This window comes from Giraffa tippelskirchi, chromosome 11 (assembly GCF_054371585.1).
Source record: "Giraffa tippelskirchi isolate mGirTip1 chromosome 11, T2T-mGirTip1v1.2.pri, whole genome shotgun sequence".
NCBI classification, from domain to species: Eukaryota; Metazoa; Chordata; class Mammalia; order Artiodactyla; family Giraffidae; genus Giraffa; species Giraffa tippelskirchi.
Window position 1 is genome coordinate 111873486 of NC_137285.1, and position 25628 is coordinate 111899113.

The following is a 25628-nucleotide window of genomic DNA, read 5'->3' on the forward strand; positions in this document are numbered from 1 at the left end:
GTGATTGTTAATTATACCCTAGATGTCCTGCCTCATTCTGCCATGGATGTGTTATGTTAAATGTGGGCAGTGAGCAAAAGATCTTCAATTTGATTTCAAGTTGCATATCTCAGCCTGCTGCCAGACCCACCCCGGGGCAGAGAGCTCCTAAAGCAGACGGTTGCGAGTTCTGCTCCAGAATTCTAGCTCTAACTTAGTCTGGGAAGTAATCAAAGGGTTCAGCAGATGTCAGTATGAATTCTTGAGTCTGTCCAGGTCGAGTATTAACACATCAAATTATATCAGCCACTGCCCTGGAGAGCTCTCTCTAGAACGGGTATTGTATGACTGTTAGTATCAGCGATGATATTTTCCAGAAAGACCTACTGCACTAATTGGTGACATTCTGATCTTATATCTTGACTCCAGAGTGGGACGAATGATGCATTTTCAATTATAAAAAAACTTCAAAAGATGAACTGGTGAATAAGGTGGCTGTTTCTAAAAATAAATAATAGCCTGAGCCAGCTATTGGCTTTCTTCTTGATGGAAGCCCATCTAGATGGATCCTCAGCGTCTTTAGTCACCAGCAACCTCTTCCTTTATCACCAAAGATGGGGCAGGGCTTTGGGTTTATCACAGCTTTAAAATCAGCAACCAGACAACAGGCCATGCTTGTCCTAGATGTGCTGATACACTCCTCTTAATATCTTATCGATTCATTTTGGACTGTTCTACACTTTAAGAAAGGTACAGAGAATAACGGGCTTCCCAGTTGGCTCTAGTGGTAAAGAACCTGGCTCTCATGCAGGAGACATGAGTTTGATCCCTGGGTTGGGAAGATCCCCTGGAGGAGGGCATGGCAACTCATTCTAGTATTCTTTCCTAGAGAATCCCATGGACAGAGGAGCCTGGTGGGCTACAGTTCATGGGGTCTCAAAGACTGAAGTGACTTAGCATGGACACACAGAGAATAATATACAAGCACCCATATGTTCATTACCCAGATTTAACAACTAGTAACCTTTTACCATATATTCTACAGATATTTTCTTATTAATGAAATAAAGATCTCACAAATTCCCTCTTCAATCACATTTCCTTCCTCCCCAGGGATAAACATTATCTTGAAGTTCATGTGTATCCTTTCTACCTGTTTAGTTTCCCAGGGTTGCCATAATAAAGCACCACAAATTGATTAGCTTATACAATAGATTTTTACTGCCTGCTGGTTCTGGAAGCCAGACGTTAGAAATCAAGGTGTCCACAGGGCCATTCTCCCTCTAAAGGCACGAGGGACGGATCTGTTCCAGGACTCTCACTTAACTTTGGATGGGTCCTTGGCTTGTGGCTGCATAACTCCACCCTCATATGGTGTTTTCCCTATTGCATGTCTCTCTGTCTCTTCCTCTTTGATAAGGATACCAGTCATATTGGATTATGGGCCTACATGACTCCAGTGTGAGCTCACCTTAGCTAATTACATTTGCAGTGACTCTATTTCCAAATATCATTCTGAGAACCTGGGAGCAAGGGGTAGAGGGGTGGCTAGGATGTCAACATATGAATTTAGGGAGGACAAAATTCAGCCTATACCACCAACCATTATTAATGCTTTAACTACACATATGATTTTTCCACACACATATATAGTATTTTGTGTGTATAAACTTTAAAAAAAATTTTATTTTATATTGGAGCATGTTGTTGTTTAGTTGTATTCGACTCTTTGCAGCCCCATGGACTGTAGCCCATCAGGCTCCTCCGTCCATGGGATTTCCCAAGCAAGAACACTGGAGTGGCTGCCATTTCCTTCTCCAGAGGATCTTCCCAAACGAGGGATCAAACCTGTGTCTCCTGCATTGGCAGGCAGATTTTTTACCGTTGAGCCACCAGGGAAACCCCATGTTGGAGTATAGCTGATTAACAATGTTGTGTTAGTTTCAGATGTACAGCAAAGTGATCAGGTATACAAATACATATACCTATTCTCTTTCAGATTCTTTTCCCATTTAGGTTATTAAAGAATATTGAGTAGATTTCCCTGGGCTATATAGTAGGTCCCTTTTGATTATCTATGTTATGTGTAGTAATCAGTTCAGTTCAGTCGCTCAGTCGTGTCCGACTCTTTGCAACCCCATGAATCACAGCACGCCAGGCCTCCCTGTCCATCACCAACTCCCGGAGTCTACCCAAACCCATGTCCATTGAGTCGGTGATGCCATCCAACCATCTCATCCTCTGTCGTCCCCTTCTCCTCCTGCCCTCAATCCTTCCCAGCATCAGGGTCTTTTCCAATGAGTCAACTCTTCGCATGAGGTGGCCAAAGTATTGGAGTTTCAGCTTCAACATCAGTCCTTCCAATGAACGACCAGGACTGATCTCCTTTAGGATGGACTGGTTGGATCTCCTTGCAGTCCAAGGGACTCTCAAGGGTCTTCTCCAACACCACAGTTCAAAAGCACCAATTCTTTGGCCCTCAGCTTTCTTCACAGTCCAACTCTCACATCCATACATGACTACTGGAAACTATGTATGTGTTAATCCCAAACTCCCAATTTATCCCTTCCCCACATCCTTTTCCCTTTGGTACATACATTTGCTTTCTGAGTCTATGAGTCTCTTTCTGTTTTGTAAATAACTTCATTTGTATCATTTTTTAAGATTCCACAAGTAAGTGATATCAAATGATATTTTCTCTTTCTCTGTCTGATGTACTTCATTTCAAGTGATAATCTTTAGATCCATCCAAGATCTTGGGTCATCTTATTAATGTTATTACTCTGAATAATATTATTTTAATAATAACACAAATATCTTATTATTACTCTAATTCTTTTTTGGGTAGATTGCCTATCTTCACTTCACTTTGTTGTTCTCCCGGGGTATTACCTTGTTCCTTCATTTGGAACATATTCCTTTGCTGTCTCATCTTGTCTAACTTTCTGTCATTGTGGTTTCTGTTCCACAGGCTGCAGAGTTATACTTTTTCTTACTTTTACTCCCTAGTAGGTAAAGCTGGTCTAAGAGGTTTTGGCAGGCTTCCTGGTGGAGGGACTGGTGCCTGCCCACCAGGGGGTAGGGCTGTGTCTTGTCCCTCTGGTGGGGAGGACCATGTCAAGGGGTGTGTTTAGAAGTGGCTATGGGCAGATTTTAGACAGCCTGTCTACTGATGGGTGGGGCTGTGTTCCTGCCCTGTTGGTTGTTTGGCCTGAGGTGTCCCAGCCCTGGAGACAGGACACCAGCCAGTGGGGGGTGACCAGGTCTTGGGGACAAAATGGCAGCCTCTAGGAGAGCTCGTGTCAATGAGTGAGACCTTGTGTGTACCCTCCAACAGTGGTGTTTCTGTCTGCCCCTGTCCTGTGCAGCTCCTTTGAGCAAACCCCACTGACCTTCAAAGTCAAATGCTCTGAGGGCTCTTCCTCCAGATGCCAGACCCGCCCCCCCAGGCTGGGGAGCCTGATGTGGGGCTCAGAATTTTCACTCCTGTATGAGAACCTCTGTGATATAATTATTTTTACCAGCTTGTGGGTCAGCTACCTAGCAGGTATGGGATTTGATTTTATCACAAACATGCCCCTCCTACCATCCCATTGTGGCTTCTTCTTTGTCTTTGGATATAGAATATCTTTTCTGGTAGATTCCAGTCTCTTTTGTTGATGGTTGTTCAGCAGTTAGGTGTGATTTCGGTGTTTTCATGAGAAGAGTTGATCTCAAGTCCTTCTACTCTGCCATCTTGTCTCTCAGTCTGTATAAACTTTTATATAAACATTATCAAACTGTATGTATCTTTGTAATTCCTTTTTTAGACCAACAATGTGGACATTCTTTTGAGATGTATCAGTATGACAAATTTCCGGGACTTCATTTAAAGTACTTCAGGACTTCCCTGGTGGTCCAGTGGTTAAGTATCTGCATTGCAATGCAGAGGACACAGGTTCAGTCCCTGATCAGGGAACTAAGATCCCCCATGTCATGGGGCAACTAATCCCATGCACTGCAACTACTGAACCTGTGCACTCTGGAGCTGACACACCACAACTAGAGTGCTCACATGCTGCAGCAAAAGATTCCACATGCTGCAACTAAGACTTGATGCAGCTAAAATAAACATTTTAAAAATGAAAAATAAGGTACTTCACTGTAAGAATGTACCACTATTCTCTCTATACAAAATTTAAGATCTGTTTGAAATGTCATCTGAACAGTAAATAACAATAGGTACATGAGTCTTGGGGCTTCCCAGATGGCACTAGTGGTAAAGAACCTGCCTGTGAATGCAGGAGACATAAGAGACGCGGGTTCAATCCCTGGGTTGGGAAGACCCCCTGGAGGAGGAAATGCAACCCACTCCAGTATTCTTGCCTGGAGAACCCCATGGACAGAGGAACCTGGCAGGCTACAGTACATAGGGTCTCACAGAGTCAGACACGACTGAAGCAACTTAGCATGCATAAATGTGAGTATTGGGCTTGAACTACATGAGCTCTCTGGTTCCCATCTTTGCAAAGATTATGTAGATCATTAATTGTATTTTGTGATTCTGCAATTTTATAATTTCAGGGTTTAGCAGTTTCCATTGCTAAGGAAGTTTCAGGCAGTAGAAGGAGAGCCACTTCAACTATTAAGGAATATCACTAAACCACAAAGATGAGAGGGAAGATATTTTAACTGATGCATAAGTATTAAAAAATCTAGGTCTGAGAGAGCCCTAGAAAGACAGCACATGGGATGTGCCTGTAGGAGGAAGGCAGAGGCTGGAGAAGAGGTATGTGCCCCACTCCCTGACTCTCCTGGACAGGTCTTTAGGACAGGAAATTGACACCACTGTCCTTTGGTCAGAAGTCACAGTGAGTAGCCAATCCTACAAATGTGAGTTAAATAGTAACTTGTAAACTACAGAAAGGCTCCCAGATATTCTTGCAAGTGAACAGCCTAGAACATCATCAGCTCTGTGGTCTCCTTTGTCCATGGTTTGTGCCATGGCTGACATGAGATTCAGCAAAGTGAAGGAAGTCTTGATCTTAAAGGCAAAAGATAAGAGCGCAGCTGAAGCGGGCTTATGTGGTCAACTGCAGGAAGAAGAAGAAAGCCTACCAGTACATGCAAGTACTCCACAAGGCCATCAAACTCAGGTGTCAAGAGATAAAACAGATGGCTAACATGGGCAAGTTCTTAGAGTAACTGAAAATGTCCACTGGTCATTTGACTCAGAGCTGCCAGCGTAGATGGAGTGATGGGAGCCTTCCTGAGGAGGAATGGCAGAGAGAGAGATTGACTGCCTTTACCAAGGGCCATTTTCTTCCTTTCTGGTGGTGTGACATCTGGTATACAAAGGTGCCTTCTGCTTTTGCTGTCCTCTGTGTTTATTACTCTCTGAAGAACAGCTGTGGAAGAGATCCAAATACTAGGCTCTTGAGGAAAATGCTGGAAAATCAGAATTTGCTTTCTGGAGGTGGCAAGTGAAGTTGGATGTGAATTTTAAAGAAAGACTTCTACTTTCCTTGTCTGCTCTGTGGGCCTTTGAAATGTCTTATTCAAAATTTGGAAACTATTCTGCAAGGACATCCATAAGGAAAGTGTCAACCTTGTATGAGACAGTGAATTTCCTCAGATGGGTCACATGGTGCTTTTCTCAAGACAAACCATCGAAATGGAACTTCCCAAATGAACCTTTAACTTGAGAAGCACTGTAGAAGTATAGGTAAGTTCATTACTAAATTTTAATATGTTTGAAAAGTATAGAATAACTTTTTCAAAGACCTCAAAACTTAGCACGCCCCTCCCCCACCTCATACTGCAAGATACCTGTGGGTCCAGGGAACTGCACTGCACAGCTGGAGCAGTGGCAGAAACCTAACCTGAAAAATGGAGCTGAAAAATACCCTGAGAGCTTCTCTTTCTCTCTTTCCTGACCTTCCCTGAGGGCAGAAACCCAGGGAGCCTCACTCGGAGTGTTACCCCCATATCCTGAATGTCATTCAAGGTCATCCAGGCCCCCACCAAAGTGAGAAATGACTCTGTTTCAAAGGTTTATATGCCTTCAGTGCAACCAATTTAGTCCCAGCATGGAGGAGAGAGACCATGGACTTTAAAGAAAATACCATGTAAATGATGTGAGTAAACTGACAATCTCATTTTTATGTGTTGTTGAAAGTGAAAATATGCAAATAGCCCTTTATGAATTTCTATTTGGACTGCTTGGCTTTCTTCAAGGCCTCAGGTATGAGACTCATGAATACACACATGTAAATATCCTCTAAGTTCTGCTTTTATCAGTCATGGGTAGCCCCAAACAGTATAAAGAATCACAGATAAAAATCACAGGGAAGGAGACAGAGAATGTGGACATAAACAGAATCTCTACAAAGGGACCATCAGAAATCTCTAACAAAAAGGAATTTTAAAACAATTGTTCCCAAAAGCTGTCACTGCTTTAAAATTGGAAATGATAACATACAGCATCTGCTTTGATTTGTCTTTGATGCTTTACTCTGAAACTAGGCTAAGGAGAAGCTGTTTTAGAGATTTTCCTGGTATTGATTAGAAATGGCACAGAATTTCTGCTTTGATTAAGTTACATTTCATTGTCTTATTCCTATTCACTTGCTCTCTGAAATAATCTTCACATCTATTGTTATAATTTTAACAAATGAATGACTAAAGTTTATTAAAGTTTTAATTTTCAATTAAAATTATTTAATTGAAAGTGCAAACTAACAAGGTCTTACTATATAGCACAGGGGACTATTGATATATTCAATATCATGTGATAAAACATAATAGCATACAATAGGAAAAAGAATATATATATATGCATAACTGAGTCACTTTGCTGTACAGCAGAAATTAAATACACTGTAAATCAACCATACTTCAATTAAATTTTTTAAATGCAAACTATTAATATATATATTTCAAATAAAAAGAAAGTTCAGAATTTGCCAAAGTGTTATACTTCTGTTTTTAAGATAGAGCATGATGTTTGGGTTTATGCATGAAATATTTGTGCACTAAAGAGGAATGATCATGAGTTTAATGTCAGACAGTCTTTGCTCAATCCTGTCTCCCATTACCTGTTGTGTGATATTGGGCAGGACACAGAGTCTCTCTGTATCTCAGTTTCCTTATTTGTGAGAAGAGGTTAATAATAACTACTTAGAGTCATTTTAGAAATTTAGTGAAGTTCTGAATGTTACAGTGCCTAGCAGAGAGCAGGTGCTCAAAACAGGCAGCTGTGGTGATAGCTGTTATAATTTGCTGGGACCCAAGTCCCAGCTCTTCTATTAATTTGCTGTGCTGTTTTAGGTGAGTGTCCTTACTCCTAAGTGAGGGATGTAGAGATGGGACTAGATGGTCCCTACATCCTCTGCAGGATAAAGTCTCTGTTTCTAACAAGCTATAGGTCCCATATCTGAGACACTATAAGACAGCTCAGAGAACTGGCATAAATGCAACATGGGATTTGGTTGACTTTAACTGTAGCCACATTTACTGTGCACTTGTCATTAGGCACTAGTCTAAGCCTTTTCCAAGTATGAACACATTTAATTCTCACAGCAGCTCTAGGATTAAGGCACTATCATTACCTCATCTTACACGTGGGAAACCAGAGGCACAGAGAGGATACGAGCCCTACCTAACAGTTAGCAAGTGGCAGAGCCAGAATTCAAACCGAGGTGGGCTGCTGAGCTCATACATTTTTTTAATCAGTATACTGTACAGTTTTTCAAGTGATTGGTTTACTGACAACTAACCAACCACCCTCCAGTCCAAGCTCACAGGTGATACCAACATTTATTCATTTCTACTTTTCTTCCCTGGGCCCAGAACAGACCCTCATAGTATGTTTGCTAGAGGATGAGGGTTCAGCATGGGTCCAGATCCATATTTACCTTATAGTAAGGACCTGGTGCTAAGTTCCTGCTTTCTTCCCAGTTAGCCTCTGAAATCAGAGAGATGTGGTTTCAGTCCCCACATTAGTAATAACTACTTAATTTTGGCAATATACTTAACCTCTTCAAGCCTTTGTTTCCCCATCTGTAATGGAGGATATAAATGGAATCATTTTTTAAAATTTTTATTCCTTTTTATTTTATATTAATTTATGAAAATAGTGTCTATTTACAATGTCATGTCAGTTTCAGCTGTACATCAAAGTAATTCAGTAATACACATATACATTCTTTTCCAGATTCTTTTCCTTTATAGGTTATTGCAAAATACTGAGTTTAATTCTCTGTGCTGTACAGTAGTAGGTCCTTGTTGGTTATCTGTTTTATATATAGTAGTGGTAAGATCTCCTGGAGAAGGAAATGGCAACCCACTCCAGTATTATTCCTAGGAAACCCCATGGACAGAGGAGCCTGGCAGGCTATAGTCCATGAGGTTGCAGAGTCAGACACAGCTTAGTGACTAAACAACAGCAAAGTGTATATGTACATAATTAATATATCCCAAATTTAGTTAAACCCCAAATCCTAATTTATCCCTCCTCCTCCTCCCTTTCCTCTTTGATAACCATAAGTTTGTTTCTGAAGTCTATGAGTCTCTTTCTGTTTCATACATTAGTTCATTTGTATAATTTTGTTAGATGTCACATATAAGCAATGCCATATGGTATTTGTCTTGCTCTTTTGACATAATACTGCAAATGGTATTAGCTCATTACTTTTTATGGAGAAGTAATATTCCATTGTACGTATATACCACATCTTCTTCATCCATTCATCTGCCAATAGATATTTAGGTTGCTTCCATGTCTTGGCTATTGTGAATAGTGCTGAAATGTACATTGGGGTGCACGTATCTTTTCAAATTAGAGTTTTATATGGATATGCCCAGGAGTGGGATTGCTGGATCATTTAGTAACTCTAATTTTAGTTTTTTAAGGAATGTCCATACTGCTCTCCACAGTGACTTCACCAATTTACACTCCCACCAACGATGTAAGAGGGTTCCCTTTTCTCCACACCCTCCCCAGCATTTATATATTTGTAGACTTTTTGATGATAGCCATTTTAACTCGTGTGAGATGATACTTCATTGGAGTTTTGATTTGCATTTCTCTAATAATTAGCAATGTTGAGCACCTTTTCATGTGCCAATTGACCATCTATATGTCTTCTTTGAAGAAATATCTATTTAGATCTTCTGCCTATTTTTTGATATTGAGCTTTGAGTTGTTTGTATATTTTGGAAATTAATCTCCTGTTGGTCATATTGTTTGCAAATATTTTCTCCCATTCTGTAGATTGTCTTTTCATCTTGCTTATGGTTTCTTTAGCTTTACAAAAGCTTTTAAATTTAATTAGGTCTCATTTGTTTATTTTTGTTTTAATTTCCATTACTCTAGGAGACAGATCTGAAAAAGTATCACTTCAATTTATGTCAAAGAGTTTTCTGCCTGTATTTTCCTCTAGGAGTTTTATAGTATCCAGTGATTCAGTAATATGCATATACAATTTTTTTCTTTTATATGTGGCTATCCAGTTTTTCCCAGCACCACTTATTATAGGAACTGTCTTTGCTCCTCTGTATATTTTTGCCTCCTTTGTCAAAGATTGACTGTAGGTACAGGAGTTTATTTCTGGGCTCTCTCTTCTGTTCCACTGATCTGCCCATGTCTGTTTTGGTGTCAGTGTGTTAAGTTTTGATTATTTAATACCTCATCTGAGAATACTATTTACCATCAGGTTAAAAAAAGCAAGCCAAAGGAAAATGAGTTCCTGGGGCTTTGGAAATCTTTTGATTTCTCACTAAATCACTCAGAACTTGACCCATTTACACTACTATGAAGACAATATAAGCTACTATGCAGTTTTAATAGTTGAGAAAGTTTTTGTGGCATGAAACTTTGGGGAGCAAGAACTTAGTCTAAGACATAATACAATCAGAAAATTCAAGAAACATTTTATATGATTACATTTATTAAGAATAAAACTAGAATTTCCTTCCAGTATAGTCTGTCCAACTATGAAATTCATTTACAATATTTTAGAAAGAACGAATCTAACTTTTAAAAAAAACTGCTGGGCAGCTAAAATACTCTGGTTCTCAAATTTTTTTTTAAAAGGATGCAAGATTACATATTGAGAGTAGAGAAAGCAACAGGAAGTGAAATCACCCATGGCAATCTGTCATATTAGACATTATGCATTTCAACATCTGCAACTAAAAGGTCACAGAAGTCAAAAAATTTTAAAAAAAGACTCCCAAAGACCACAGACTGCCTGATGATTGCTAGAACATTTAGCCCTATGTTCATTTCACATAAAAAATAAATTAAGTATAAATAAGGAGGTGAAGGGCTGGTGTATAATCAGGTACGTTCACAAGAATGTACTCAGATAGGGTCTTGAGAATGATGCCAAATGTCTTTTGTCTCCCACACTTGCTACACAAAACTCTCCTCCATGTTGCTGCAGAGTAAGAAAGAGTCCACAAGCCGGGGCTGGACCAGCTGCTGGAAGTCAGAGTCCTGGAGGCCTTCAGGACAGACACCGGCCAGTCTACGCAGAGCAGCCTAATGAGAAAACAGAAGAGGTCACTCTGGGTCTGCTCAGGTTCATGTAGGCCTGCAACTTCGCTGAGAGATGCATTTCAGTATGTGGCTCATTTATCAGCCAATTTGAGCTCATCATCATCTTGACACTTTAGTGGGCTGGTCCTTTTGGTCACCTAGTCTCCATAGCAACCTTATGACACAGTCACCTTGCTTCATTGGTACCTTCATCACTAGGGTGGACGTCTTCTGAAAGTTTTCATGGTCTTAATGATCTTGCCATCTTGGTTTTTCAATCATCTTAGGACACTGTTTTGAAGATTTGTCATTTTAAGGATTTGGTCAATTTAGTGACATATTTAAGTTCAAGATTTGTTTACCTTAGAGACTGGAACTGCCAAAAGCATTAGTGGAATTATATTCTCACTTCCAGGTCCCTAGAGGGACATTAGAACAACAAGGACTATTCATTCATCCATGAATTCAGCAAGGTTCTAAAGTGTTTGGAATGGAGAGGAGGGAAGAGAGAGAAGAAGCAATGTCATAAAGTTGAAGGAGATGGAAATTCTGCCACCAAGATGGGGATGAACAGGAAAAAGAGGTGCAAGCAGAGTGAAACCAGGTCCCCATACACTGAGTGTTGCGCTCTTCCCTGAGTATGCCATCCTGTTTTATGTCCATGTGCTCTTACTCAGATTTTCCTCTTGACATGAAACCCCTACCCACTTTTTTCTAGCCAGCAGGTGTATTCATCCTGCAAGGCCTGTCCCACTGTCACCTTCTCTGTGAAGCCTTCCCTGATTCCTTGAAGCAGAGAAAATCCCTCCCTCCTCTGTCTACCCATAGTCCCTGGGCTGACCTCGACCTTCTCACACTTGACTGCAACTGTTATTTAGGTATTTATCTCCCACACCAGACTCTAAGCTCCTCAAAAACAGAGACTGTTGTATTTTTCACTCTATCTACAGCAGGTAGAACAAGGCTTGCCACAGGACTCAAGAAATGTTTGCTGGGGGAAAAAAATGAACAAATATTAAACTGAGTTTTACTGCTAGAGCAACCTTTAAACTATAAATGTATGCTCTGTACATACCCACACCTCTTTGCTGGTTAGCTGAAGCCCCGCACACTAAGTGTTCAATGAATATTAATTCTTTCCCTCTTCTCAAACCTAAATACAGCAGGGAACAACATGGGAGTTTAAGGATGCCCTTCCCCTGGAAAACAGAGAGGAGACTATCTGGAATGGCAGAGAAGCAAAGGAGGAGGAATGCCAACTCTTACTGAGTATATACATAGTATTGCATTTAATCCCCGTAGACTACAGCAAGGTAAGTATCATGATCTCCAATTTAGAAATGAGACTAAGACTCAGAGAGGGAAACTGGCCTTCCCAAGACCACACAGCAGTCCAACTCCACAGCCTTCAGACCTAAACACAGGCAGGATGCTGCAAGCCCAAAACACTAGCTTATACTGAGTACAGAGCAAACATGTAGCTCATTACCTAGACATAAGAGGTAACCTAGTGCTGAGAAATCACCAAGTTGCTGTAAAGGAGGATGGCTTGTCTATTGGACTAACAGGCATTGCCGTGTCCAAGCTGGATCAAGGATAAGGGCCATGCATCTCTGCTCATGAGCAGAGTCTTAGCCACTGGTGGCAGGAGGGAGATCCCAGGAGACTGTCTCTAACTAGTGTGTCCTGCCTCTGCTGGGTATGACATCCCCAAGGGCTACAGGCTGAACTCCATTACCCTTTCTGATTCCTCTTGGCTGCAACTGGGAGAAATAACCCCAATGCCTTCAAGGTGTCACTGTAAACAATGGAATCAGGGATCTTTCACAGATGCAAGAATATGAGGCCACCAATGTATTTTACATCATCAAGGGTAAAAATAAAGCAAAAAGAAGACAAAGAAATAGAAAATAAATCCATGAAAAGAAAAAATGAGGTAGAAGGAGGAAATTACACACAGAGAAAAAGAGAGCATCAGAAAAACAGAACAAGAAGGAACTATAAAAAGAGAGACATAGATGAACATGGAAAAGAAAAGAGAGTAAGCATGAAAGGGAGACGGAGAGAGAAAGAGATGGCGTCAGAGAAAAAAACGGCACACCCTTGGAACCAGAGGATAATAGGTGGGAGGAGGTGAGGAGGGAGTCGAGACAGGGGAGAGGACTAGGGGGGTAAGAAGAATGAGATGGATGAAACTGGAGCCCATTATACAGAGTGAAGTAAGCCAGAAAGAAAAACACCAATACAGTATACTAATGCATATATATGGAATTTGAAAGATAGTAACGATAACCCTATATGCAAGACAGAATAAGAGACACAGATGCATAGAACAGTCTTATGGACTCTGAGGGAGAAGGTGAGGGTGGGATGGTCTGAGAGAATAGCATTGAAACATGTATATTATCATATGTGAAACAGAACACCATTCCAGGTTCGATGCATGAGACAAATGCTCAGGGCTGGGGCAATGGGATGACCCAGAGGGATGGGATGGGGAGGGAGGTGGGAGGGGGGTTCAGGATGGGGAACACATGTAAACCCATGGCTGATTCATGCTAATGTATGGCAAAAACCACTACAATATTGTAAAGTAATTAGCCCCCAACTAAAATAAATAAATTTATTAAAAAAAAAAAAAAGAATGGGGGGGGAGCGGAGAAGGAGAGAGAAACATCCCTAAGGGAGGAGGCAAACTTTAGAGGGAGAGAAAAGCAAAAACAAAACACAAGAGAGAATTAGAAACAGACCCAAAAAACCACAAAGGCAAATAGACATCCTCCACTCCCCAGGGTCCCCAGAAAGTGTGCAGGACATAAACCCAAATGACCCCAGAGCACCCCTTCCTCAGGGTCCAGGAGCTCAAAGGACCCCTCCCCCTCTGAAGCCTTTTCCTTGGCCTCTCCTTTCCTCAGAGGGTTAATAGCCAATATTCCCAGGACCTCATTCCCAGACAGTCTGAAAACATCCAAGTCTTAAACAAGCCCTGCAGCCCTCTGACAGCCGCTTCATTAAGGAAAAATCAATTCTGTTTGCAAGAGGCAGTCTGCGCGGCTGTTTCTCCAGACGTGGGAGATAACTGTTGTGTCCTTCCTTCACCTGAAGAGCACCTCTGAAACTGGGAAGAAGGCTTAGGGAAGGCCAAGAGAGGTACCCCCAACTCCATCAGGCCAGGCTCCAAGTGGCCCCCATCTCATCAGCTGGGCATGGAGCCCCGTCTGGTAGTCAAATCGTGAACACCCACCAACACTGGGGACTGGGGGTGAGCAGACAAGTCCATAGGCCCCTCAGCCAGGCAAGAAAACAGTCACCAAACCTCAGGCCCTATGGAAACACAAAAGCTGGGAAAGAACCCCAGCCCTGAGAAGCTTCTAGGGTAGAGGATGAGAAGTACAGATCCCCTCCCACGAGCCAAGGTAGCATGATTGGGCCATTAGGCAAGAGGGGAGAAAGCATGGCTGGAGACAAGAAGATCTGGGCAACAAGTCAAGACCTTCAGCATCAGGCGGGCCTCTGTTGGAATTCCAAGGGCCTCCCCTTGTAACAGGTAGAACACAGGATAACACAGCCTGCTTTCTACTGGGGAAAACAAAATCCAAGCAGGCAGGCCCAGGTACACACTGTGTACTCCCTGTATTTGAGCCTCATGGAGGAGGATTTTGATCCAAGCCTTGAACGGAGTGCAGGCAGAGCTGTAGAGAGGGCATCTGTCTGGGACAAGGGACAAAGCTCAGTGTCAGGGTGGTTCAGGGCACTCTGACCTGAACTGGAAAGGGCCTGGAGGCAGTGGGAGGTCTTCAGAGGTCAGAGCCAGGCTACAAATGACTGAGCATATAGACAGTAGGCCATAGGGAACGGGGCCCAGGGAAGGGGTGCTCATGGAAGAGTCATGCTTGTAAACTGTCATGGGGAAAATCAGGCCAGCAGCCACATTAAGGATGGATTCTGGAGGAAGGGCCTCTATTCAGCATCCAAAAACCTGTCCGCAAGGGAGAAATTTAATCCCTTTTCCACCGGAAAGTCCTTCAAGTGATGGAAAATAGAGGCCAAGCCCGTCTGTGTGCTCTTTTTCAATCTAATGATAAAGATGGAAAATGAATCATAATAAGCCCCCATGTCTGCATGAAGCTTTAAAACTGCTCAACATTTCTTCAGGGCCTATTCAGTGTCAGGCAGCTGCTGGCCGCCCAAGTTGTGAAGATGCAGTAGTTGGGACCAATGACTATGCATTTGCAGGTATTAAGTCTCTCCGTGTATTCAGCAGACCAGAGAGAATTAAGGTCTGTGGGGGGAAAAGCCTATGAAAATTATTATATCTTTACATTCACGGCCCCCCAATTGAATGAAATAGCCTCTCCTTCAGCTGTGTATGCAGTGACAAATCAAGAAGTCTCAGCGATGCCTGTTACTTGTTCACCGATAGGAATCATAGGGACTTTTGTAACTGAGCAGGACCCTGGGTCAGGAAGATCCAGGAGGAGAAGGAATGGCAGCCCCCTCCAGTATTCTTGCCTGGAGAATCCCACGGACAGAGGAGCCTGGCGGGCTAGAGTCCATGAGATCGCAAAGAGTCGGACATGCCTGAGTGACTAACACTTTCACTTTCAGGACCCTATGGAGGCTTTGTGGAACAGCACACCTCTCCCCCCATATCCTCTACCTGCCTCTTGTCTGTAGAAAAACTTTAGTCTCCTAGACTTCCCTGAGTTCCAAAGAGTACATTTAATCAGAGAAGAGAGAAATGCAGAAAGAAAATAGTCAAGCAAGACAAAATAATGATAGTTAAGCCATTAAACAAAGTCAGAGGCCTTTGGTTCCTCCTCAAGGGATATGGGTAATATTCTGAGCCACGTCCTTTGAACTGTTTTACAGATACTGAAACCCCCACCAGGTGGAAGAAGTTAACTCTATGCTGCCCACGTAGACTCTCAACCAGTTGCAATAAGAAGGGTGATGATGCTAACTCCAGATTACCTAACCACCAACCCATCAGGAGAATGTCCATGAATTGATCACACACCCCACAAACCCTCCTCCATTATTCTATCTTGAAAAAACTTTCCCTGAAAGCCTTTGGGGAGTTTGGGCCTTTTAAGCACTGGTTACCTGACCTCCTTTAGAAAAGGCAAAGGAACCAGAGATCAAATTGCCAATATCCACTGGATCATCGAAAAAGCAAGAGAGTTCCAGAAAAACATCTATTTCTGCTTTATTGACTATGCCAAAGCCTTTGACTCTGTGGATCACAATAAACTGTGGAAAATTCTGAAAGAGATGGGAATACCAGACCATCTGACCTGTCTCTTGAGAAACATGTATGCAGGTCAGGAAGCAACAGTTAGAACTGGACATGGAACAACAGACTGGTTCCAAATAGGAAAAGGAGTATGTCAAGGCTGTATATTGTCACCCTGCTTATTTAACTTCTATGCAGAGTACATCATGAGAAACGCTGGGCTGGAAGAAACACAAGCTGGAATCAAGATTGCCGGGAGAAATATCAATAACCTCAGATATGCAGATGACACCACCCTTATGGCAGAAAGTGAAGAAGAACTAAAGAGCCTCTTGATGAAAGTGAAAGAGGAGAGTGAAAAAGTTGGCTTAAAGCTCAACGTTCAGAAAACTAAGATCATGGCATCTAGCCCCATCACTTCATGGGAAATAGATGGGGAAACAGTGGAAACAGTGTCAGACTTTATTTTTTTGGGCTCCAAAATCACTGCTGATGGTGATTGCAGCCATGAAATTAAAAGACGCTTACTCCTTGGAAGGAAGGTTATGGCCAACCTAGATAGTATATTTAAAAGCAGAGACATTACTTTGCCAACAAAAGTCCGTCTAGTCAAGGCTATGGTTTTTCCAGTAGTCATGTATGGATGTGAGAGTTGGACGGTGAAGAAAGCTGAGCACCGCAGAATTGATGCTTTTGAACTGTGGTGTTGGAGAAGATTCTTGAGAGTCCCTTGGACTGCAAGGAGATCCAATCAATCCATCCTAGAGGAGATCAATCCTGGGTGTTCATTGGAAGGACTGATGTTGAAGCTGAAACTCCAATACTTTGGCCACCTCATGCGAAGAGTTGACTCATTGGAAAAGACCCTAATGCTGGGTAGGATTAGGGGCAGGAGGAGAACGGGATGACAGAGGATGAGATGGTTGGATGGCATCACTGACTCGATGGACATGGGTTTGGGTAGACTCCGGGAGTTGGTGATGGACAGAGAGGCCTGGTGTGCTGCAATTCATGGGGTCGCAAAGAGTCGGACACGACTGAGCAACTGAACTGAACTGACCTGACCTCCTTACTTGGCATCTGCAAAAACATTGCACTTTCTTTCTCCACAACCAAGTGTCAGTGGAATGGCTTTACTAACCATGGGCATGTGGACCCAAGTTTGGTTCAGTAATAATTTCACATCCCATTACAGTTTTTGGAGGTACTTTCAATATTATTTATGCTCACTGCTACTCAAGGCTCTATGAGTCCAACTCCAACATCCATGAGTTGGTTGGATGGCATCACCAACTTGATGGTCATGAGTCTGAGCAAGTTCTGGGAGTTGGTGATGGACAGGGAAGCCTGGCATGCTGCAGTCTATGGGGTCGCAGAGAGTTGTACATGACTGAGTGACTGAACTGAACTGAACTGCTATTACTATATCACCCATTTAAATAGTCTAATAATTATTTTAGTATGATTGCTTTTCTTTTAATTCTATATATTTTACTTTATGCATTATAAAAACTAATACTGAGAAGGGGTCCAGAAGCTTCACCAGCTTGGCCAAGGCACAAAAAAGATGAAGGTTGTTCTGCATGTACCAAATTAAAGCCCCATCAGAGCTGAGATTTTTGCTTTTTTTCCCCACATCTGTCATCCCCAAAGCCTAGAAGAGTACATGGCCCTTATAATCACTCAGCAAATATTTATTGAATAAAATTTATGGCACTTAGTGGCCTACCCAATGTTACACAGCTCATTAATGGCAAAACCAAGACAGGTGTGTCTGACTAAAATGCCTGCTATTCCTACCACCACACACTGCCTGTTAGGAGCTCCCAGAAATGGGATGGGATCAGTTTGAAAAAAAAAAAGGATGGGGTGAGGAGGGGCTTTATTGTGAAACAGCTTGAAGGACCTCCACATACATCCCTTCTCCTACACAGTCTTTGAGGGCCAATCAAAGCTCTTGCACCCCTTTCTAGAAGTTAAAGGGCTTTTACAACGGGCTTCCCTGCTCCTGGATGCTTCCAGCTGCTCTGCTTTAAGATTCGATGCAGCCTAGCAGGGAGGAGTACAGAGACAAGGCATCTGTCCCCCATCTGGTGCTGTTGGTACCCAAGCATCAAGAAGTTGGGTAGGACCTCCCAGGATGTGCTAGCTTGTTTGGGGATGAAGATCCTGGGGACAGGCCAGATAATACTTTGTCCTGCATTGTTCTGCTCCACAAAGAAGGGAGCTACGAAGCTGGAAGAGCACCAGCAGAGGGGCTCTACCTGAGGAGGAAAGGAGGCTTTCTTACAGTGTCCTCTTTGGAACAGGCAGAAGACATCAGACCCTAGCAACCATATGCTGCAAGCACCACAGCATCACCAACACCACCCAGCATCCTGCTAGCCAGTGCCTCTGGTCTTGACCTGCTGTTAGATCCTCCAGAACCTCAAAGGTTCATAGCTACTAAACATGTGTGATGGAGGTTCCCCAGGCCTCTGCCTTTTACCTATATGACCTTGCATAATTTTCATCACAATCTTATGAACTTAGTAAAACAAGTATTATTCTTGCTATCATTTTAAAGAGAAAAGTGGAAACCCAGAAAAAGTTGCCTGTACCCAAGTCAACCGTGGCATAGCCTGATCCCCTGGTCCCTGGTCTGCAACCCCAAAGCCCAGGAAGGAAGAGGCAGGGAGACTGGGAACTCACCAGGCAGGCCACCAGCACAGCGTCGCTGCTGTTCCTCTCCGAGGGCGAGCGGCAGAGTTCAATGAGGCGGGACATACCTGCAAGAGACATGGGGAGACCCTCACACCTGGGTCAGGATGGATGTGGCCAGGCCTGACCCAAAAGTGTTCCAGTCTCTTAACACAGCCCTCTACATAGAGCCGGGTAGAGGCAGGTGGCCGCCAATTGGTAGGGAAGGGGGATAAACCCCTCTGAGGAGTCTGTGGGGGAGACTTTCTGCTCCCTCAGGTGTAAATGAACCTTGGTCAGGGCCAGAATGAGCTGCAGCATCAAAACCTTTCCCCTGAGTGTCAGAACACTGGTCAGGATGGAGATCACTCACAGTGGAGAGGGACAAGCCACAGGAGATACTACATGTCCTTCTAAGAAAGAACTGCTCATGCAGGTACTTTAGTCAGAGCTAAACTCAATGTTTACATCTTAGTACCTTTTTCTTCCCCAATTGCCCATTTGAGTCAGAAAATATATTGTGGCTAAAATTAAAGAAGACTACAGATTGAGTAGGTTAATATTTCCTCAGCCTTTACAGAGGAAAGTAAAATAAATCACCTTGTTTTTCAATACAAAATGAGTTCTCTCAAACTCTAAAAACAACAGGGAAAAACTCATAAGACTGTAATAAAAAGTGTGCAGACAGATTCTCGATATTTATCCTCCACATAAAGTCATTATGGAGCCAGGACTCTCTGCTGCCCCCGGGCCACCTCTTGCTGTCCTCCAGTGCCTGGATGGTCAGCGACCCTGCCGTCTCCTGCCTCTACCTGGGGCACTCCTTCTTAGCCTTCACACCAGAATAACTCCTCAAACTACAGCTAAGGATTCATTTCCTTGTTAAAACATTATTTGCCCCACCCAGGTAAATGTAGACTACTTCCTCTGCATGCCAATCATGACATCGACATCCTTTGAGCATTACTTGATGATACTCAAGTGCAAACTTTTCTTTCTGTATCTGTTACCTGCATTAGACTGTAAGCCACCGTCATCAGGTTGTGGTTATAACCAATGTTATATGCCCAACACTCAGATCAGAGCCTAGCATAGAGTGGGTGCTCTGGAAACATTTGTTGGGTAAGTAAATGACAAACTGACTGAATGAAGGAATGAGTGAGGGATTTTATGAGTGAATTATGAATGAGTTAATGGTGGATAAATGAAGTAATGAATGAATAGCCAAAAGGATGAATTCATGAGTGAATGAATGAGTGGCTAAGTAAATAAGAGTAGGTGAATAACTGAATGAATGAATGAGGAACTGAATGAGAGAATGAAAGAATGAGGTCCTCATTAACAGGAAGCCCACAAGTCAGTCACTCTCTGGCCAGCTTAAACCTCTCTAGACTCCTCCTCTCTCTAGCTTCAGCCCCAGAGGAAAGGAAGGTCACTTAGGGCACACCCTGGGGCCCCACACCAGCATTTCCCAGCACAGCCAGCCCTGCTCTGAGTTACCCATCGCCACCACCACTGTGAAATCATGACTGCTCCCAGCCTGGACCACCCCTCCTCCACCCCTGGCCCGGCCAGCACCACTCACAGCTCAGCCGCACGGCCTCCCGTGCCACATCTGGGTCTCGGCTGAGACGGGCCAGGGTCACTGCAGCCTTCTGCTGGACTCGCTCGCAGGCCGCCACCTCGGCAGGGGTCCCAGACCTTGGCTTCTCTGACAGCATGCCCATGATAAGTTGGACCCCTGAGTAGAAAGCGAGGAACAGTTGGTAGATGCCTGAGCAGGGCCAGCCGGATGGCGTTGCAGGCTCAAGCCAAGGCTGTTGGGGTGACTCAGGGGTCTCACACAGGAGGAACCTGGACAAGGCCCTTTCTGCTCCCTCTGCCCTGGGGGTGTCTCTGCTTCCACGAAACCAAGACACTATACCTAGGAGGGACCTTTGGAGGACATCCTTTTAAATTTTTTTTAATGTTATCACTGAGCTTTTACGACATCTACACAAGAAATGCATGATCCCTAAAACCTCCTAACAGCCTCAGAGACTAAGTACTATTTATTATAATTCCCTTCGAGGCCCAAAGAGAAGTGAAGTATGTTCAGGGTCACGCAGTAAGTAGCTGGGGATGAGAACTCAGATAACTGGTCACCCTTTGTCACTGCTTCACCTCTGATGCTGGTTGCATCTGAGACAGGTCCAGAGGTAATGGGTCTCGCTGGTGGGAGGGGACCTACCCCTAGGCTGGATAATCACTAGATCAGATGTCTTAGAGGGGTTTCATGACTAGAAGAGGGTGGAGTAATTGGACTGAGATGTTTAGGCTTCAGTTTGGTAAGCTGAGAACCTCTCCACCTTCCCCTGAAACCAGAGCTGTGGTCTGATTGTCCTGAGTAAATACTGTAACCTCTGGTGCATAAACAGGAGACATCAAGATGACAACTTCAGGAAGGGCCACATGATTAAGAAATTTTACAGACTCCTCATGGGCAGGATTCCCATAAAGAAGCCATTTTCCAAACCCTAACCCTAACCCCAGCTTTGTACCTGGAACCTGACAAAAAAAGAGTTTCTCTTATACTAGCGGGTAAGCACTGTGGGGACAAGGATGTTGGTCCATTTCCTGAATGGGTGTCTCCTAAGTGTTCAGAATAGTGCTCAGCTCAAAGGTTTGTGAATGAATATCAAATGAATGAATGTGGGTGTATTCATGTGAGAAGTCTTACAATTGTACAAAACACAAAGTTTCCTTTAAATATATATAAATCTTATCTAGAGAAAGATAAGATGCAATGAAATTGGGGCTGCCAACAAAAATCCAGAATGTGTTTTCTAAGTTCTAGCCAGGCTCAGTGCCACAGAGTCACCCAAGAGTTGTGGGGAGTCACAGCTTAGACAGCAGGTCCCAAAGCCATGTTCCCTCCCCAACATTCTCTCCAGTTCAACCCCAGCCCCTGAGGGAGCGCAAAATTAGCTGGAAGGACACCACTGATACCATTGGACTGATAAAAATGAGCTTGGACTGCCCTGGCCCGTCTCCCAGTGTAAGGGTGACCAGTGGTCACAGTTTCTGACCATCTAGCATGGCCCATTCATCCACCAACATTCACACACAATTCAGGGCAGGACAGAGACAAAATCACCAGGCTTCAGGGCAAGGCATGTCAGAGTCTCAAGCATCTCGAGTGGAGGATTGCCTTTCACAGCACGAGACTTGCCCTGTCCAGACCAAGGAGTTCTACAGTTTTCCAGGGGTCCCTGGCTGAATTACCACCGCTGCTGAACCCTCAAATTCTGCCCCACTTTTGTAAATAGCTCCTTCCTCAAACTCTCTTCACTTAAACCCCATGAGATGACCACTGTTTCCTGAAAGAGCAGATACACATAGCACAGAGCTCATTCTGTGCCTGACACTCTTCTAACAAGCTTTATATTAATCCTCACATCATCCTGGTGAGGTGGATATTACTATTGTTTCATTTTGCAGATGGAAGAATGGAGGTCACAAAACTAGTAAGTAACAGAACCATGCAGTGTGGCCAAAAAGTTTCTCATTATTAGCCCAATCACATAAAATTAACACAAAAAGATATTTTTTCAATAGACTAAGGGAGATGGGGAATGTATACATGTATTAAAACAGCAAGGCAACCTGGGAGAAGGGGGCTTAATAGGAGCAGAGGCAGCTGCCCAGGCTCCCAGCTCACTCCTCCTCATTAGCATCTCTTGGTTTTCAACCGGTTGCTAATTGCTCCTTTATTTCTCAGTCACAGGAAGCCCTCGCCACTCCTTTCCCAGCCAGAAGGCAGCCAGCTGACCTGCTTTCCAGTGGAGACTGCTTAGATCAGCTCCTGGGCACCTCACCTGGACCTGGTTACAATCTCAGCGCGAGGTGGGAGCAAAGGAACAAGAAGAAACAGATGCTCTCAGGTGAGGCATCCAGGGATCCATCTGTCCTGACCCCACCCCCCACCTGTCAGCTTTCTCCTGTGGCCAAACCCAGTATGATGAGAATAATTTAAAGTTGGAATGCATCCTTTATGGGAAAAGGTTTTTACTTTTGGATCCTAATGAAGTCTCTGTCTTCTCCTCACCACCCTAATTAAAATAGCAGCTGCCATGCTTCTACCTTGGATTTACCTTATCTTCTTCCCTGCTTTGCTTTCTGCACCCGACATTACCTATCTTTTTGTTCCATGTCTGCCTCCCACTAGATCAAAGTGCTATGGAAGCAAGCGAACATTCACCTATTGGCCCGTTGCCCACATAAGCACACATTCACGTGCTCTTGCAAATGTGGAGACCCATGTGTACAAATTTACATACCTACACAGAGGCCTTCACACAAACACAAAGGCACAAGGTCCCGCAGAGCCACATAACCCATACAGCATGCACGCCGCTGAAAAGACATACCATTCTCCTGAATAATGTCAGAGGCACACTGCTCTAGGACAGACATGTTTGCCAAGATGGTCACAATCTGGAAAAGAGAATTGAGAAAGCTAAGAAAATGGGAACACCTGAGCCAAAAGGTACTCTGTACAGGTAGGTGAGTCAGGGGCTACAAAGCTTCCCTTTAGCTCATGACTCCTTACAGTCCACCTGGCTCATCCTTCCATGGTATTTTCTTCCATCTTCACAGGCTTCTGGCACTCAGATGTGTTTCCCTAGTGACTGATGCCCATTCATCAGCATGTGGCCCTGGGACGGCCCTCAGGTGCTCCAGGACACCGCTGGAGAGAACAGAGTCACCTGAATGAAGATGGAGCCTCTATCACCTTTCAGCAGGGTCCCTTTGAACTCAGCCCTTGGAATGCAGACAGAATTAGCAGGTTCCTGGCTAGTCCCTGTCTTGGATTGGGTCCTCTCCACCCCAGCTTCTTGCCCTGATACTAAGTCCCACCTATTTTCAACCTGAAATGAATGGAGACTAAGGTTAAGATAGCGATCATGACAAGGAAACTAAAGGCAGCGTTACACCATAAACTTCAGGTATTGTATGGAATCTGATGAGGATTCATGCTCTGCTACACTTTACAAGCCTGTGGACTGCAAAGCCTTGCTTGTCAGTCATGGCTGAAGGACTCTGCCTGTAGGAAAGGAATGCTGACACCAGGTAAACACTGAGCCTTGGTTACAACTTCTGGGCTGAGCAGCCAACAGCCCCCCAGCCCTACCCACTGGCACAGTCGAAGTTGCACAGACAACTCACGGCACAAAACTGGATTCAGGGATGGGCCGGTAAGGGACTTCCTGCAGACCCCAAACTGTAGAGGGTGCCAAACACCACTGGAATATGTTGGAAATGGGGCACCTGTTAACCCAGATGCCACTTGTGACACTGAGCCTAACATTAAATTTAGCAAACTGAAAGTCCACCCACTTCCATGGAAGTGGACAGCACTCCCAAGTAGTAATTAAAATAAATCATAAAATAACACTTTTCTTTGGTGGAGGCCTATTTCTCTTCAAAGAATGTCACACGGTATAACTGGAGGCCGTGCCCCACCTCTGAGGCAGCAGCTGACAGTCTCCTAAAACAGTTCAGGCAGCTTAAGTTCTGAAACTGGACAATGCATAGTAACATGGTGTTGACCAACAAACTGTATTATCTAGATTTTAATTGGTTCAGTATTGACATATTACTCTGGATAATAAATTCAGATAACAAATCTCTTAAACAGGAAGGGAAAAGTGTGCCACACTGATAGAGTATCTATCTTCTCCATTCCCCACTAAACAACATTTTAGAGAGAGACATGCCTTCTTAGGCTGTCATATCAGCCATTCCAGCTTGGACCCGGCCCGGGGCCTGGGTGGGTAAGCATGATGGGGAGGGTAGCCAGGGGAGGACTGGACAGATGCCATAACCTTCATCCTGAAGGTCACTCTGCACCTCAAGATATTTTATGAGGGGAGTGACAAACTCCTATTTGCATTTTTCCAAAGATAATAGGACTAAAGAAGTGTTTGTCTTTGGAAGCTCTTTTTTCCCCACCCTTTCAGGATTATGAGTGTTAGTGGGCTAAGTGAAAGAGGTAGAAGAAAAATATAGGTAGAAGAGGCAGCCAAAAGCAGAAGGCTCCCAAGAGGCCTAAAAGCGCACAGTCTTGTGAGGAAGGAGACACAAGGCCAAGCCCGAGCCAGACTGCAGTTCACCTGGTCTTCTCTCTGGGATGTGAGTAGGAGCATGGTGCACACCCTCAGTTCCTACCACATGAGGACAGCTATCCTCCAACCATGACCAGCCTGGCCGCTGAATAAAGGTGGCTGCTTGACATACAGAACCAAACGAGAAGGGAGGAAGGAAGGGAGGGAGGGAGAGAGGAAGCAAGAAAGGAAGGGAAGAAGGGAAAGAAAGGCAAAATAGAAAAGGAAAGCTTTGTCTGCAGCATCAGGTTCATTACACAGCAATTATTAGCTGTGTCACAGCACAGGTAGGTCTTTGTGTGAGACTAATTTAGATTCTGTTAATGAAAATTACCTCCTCTTTACAGAACCTGTACCCCATGTGGTTTTCTGAGGTGCAGATGCAGTATTCAATTAAGTACAATTTGAATAAATGCCAATTATGCCCTGCCTTGAGCCCCCTCCTTTGAAACATCCTTGTCTGTACGTACTGTGATAGAGAGGAGAAGGCAGATCAACAACATTCCTCCTTATAGTCAAGTCCAGAGTTGGGATTTTAGGGACAACTGGTTTACCTTGTTAGCTATACAGTAGCAATGCTGTCAGGGGACAGAATACAGGAGCCAGATGACAGTTTTCCCCCTGGCCCAAGCCAATTCATTCCTGTCTGGTGATTTTTTAATTAAGTCTTATTCCTCCTAAGTGAGAGGGTACTGATCCCTCTATAGTTATTTGTGAATACAGAGGGTATCACCCTCAAGAGAGGCCCTAGGTAAGAGACAGTATAGCATAGTGGCTAAGTGCGTGGACCAACCTATTCCAAGCCTTGGTTCTATCATCATTTTCCATCTGATCTTGACCATGTTACTTAACCTTTCTCTGCCTTGGTGAGTGAGGTGTATTCATTTTTTATTGCTGCTAAAACAAGTAATCACAGACTTAGTGACTTAAACAAATGACCACAGACTTAGTGACTTAACCCAACATAAGTTTATCTTGCAGTTCTGGGAGTCAGAACCCCTAAGTGGGTCTGATGGAGCTAAAGTCAAGGTGTTGACAGAGCTTCATTCCTTCTGCATGGAGGCTC

At 43.7% G+C, this 25628-nt stretch overlaps 1 protein-coding gene and 1 long non-coding RNA gene across 2 annotated transcripts in view; one reads left to right on the plus strand and one right to left on the minus strand.

Moving 5' to 3' along the window:
• Positions 1–9887: 9887 nt before the first annotated feature.
• Positions 9888–25628, minus strand: part of INSC (INSC spindle orientation adaptor protein) — a 132622-nt gene continuing 116881 nt past the window's right edge. The window contains exons 10-13 of the mRNA XM_081541556.1: positions 22826–22892; positions 20002–20157; positions 18429–18505; positions 9888–10504 (exon numbers count right to left, since the gene is read on the minus strand). Of these exons, the coding sequence (XP_081397682.1) occupies positions 10376–10504; positions 18429–18505; positions 20002–20157; positions 22826–22892 (429 nt within the window). The 3' untranslated portion in view covers positions 9888–10375. The remainder of the gene's footprint in view (positions 10505–18428; positions 18506–20001; positions 20158–22825; positions 22893–25628) is intronic.
• LOC145526267 (uncharacterized) lies at positions 10728–23852 on the plus strand. The gene is made up of 4 exons (XR_014068813.1): positions 10728–11139; positions 11665–11814; positions 22177–22339; positions 23055–23852. It is a non-coding gene; the product is annotated as an uncharacterized LOC145526267 (long non-coding RNA).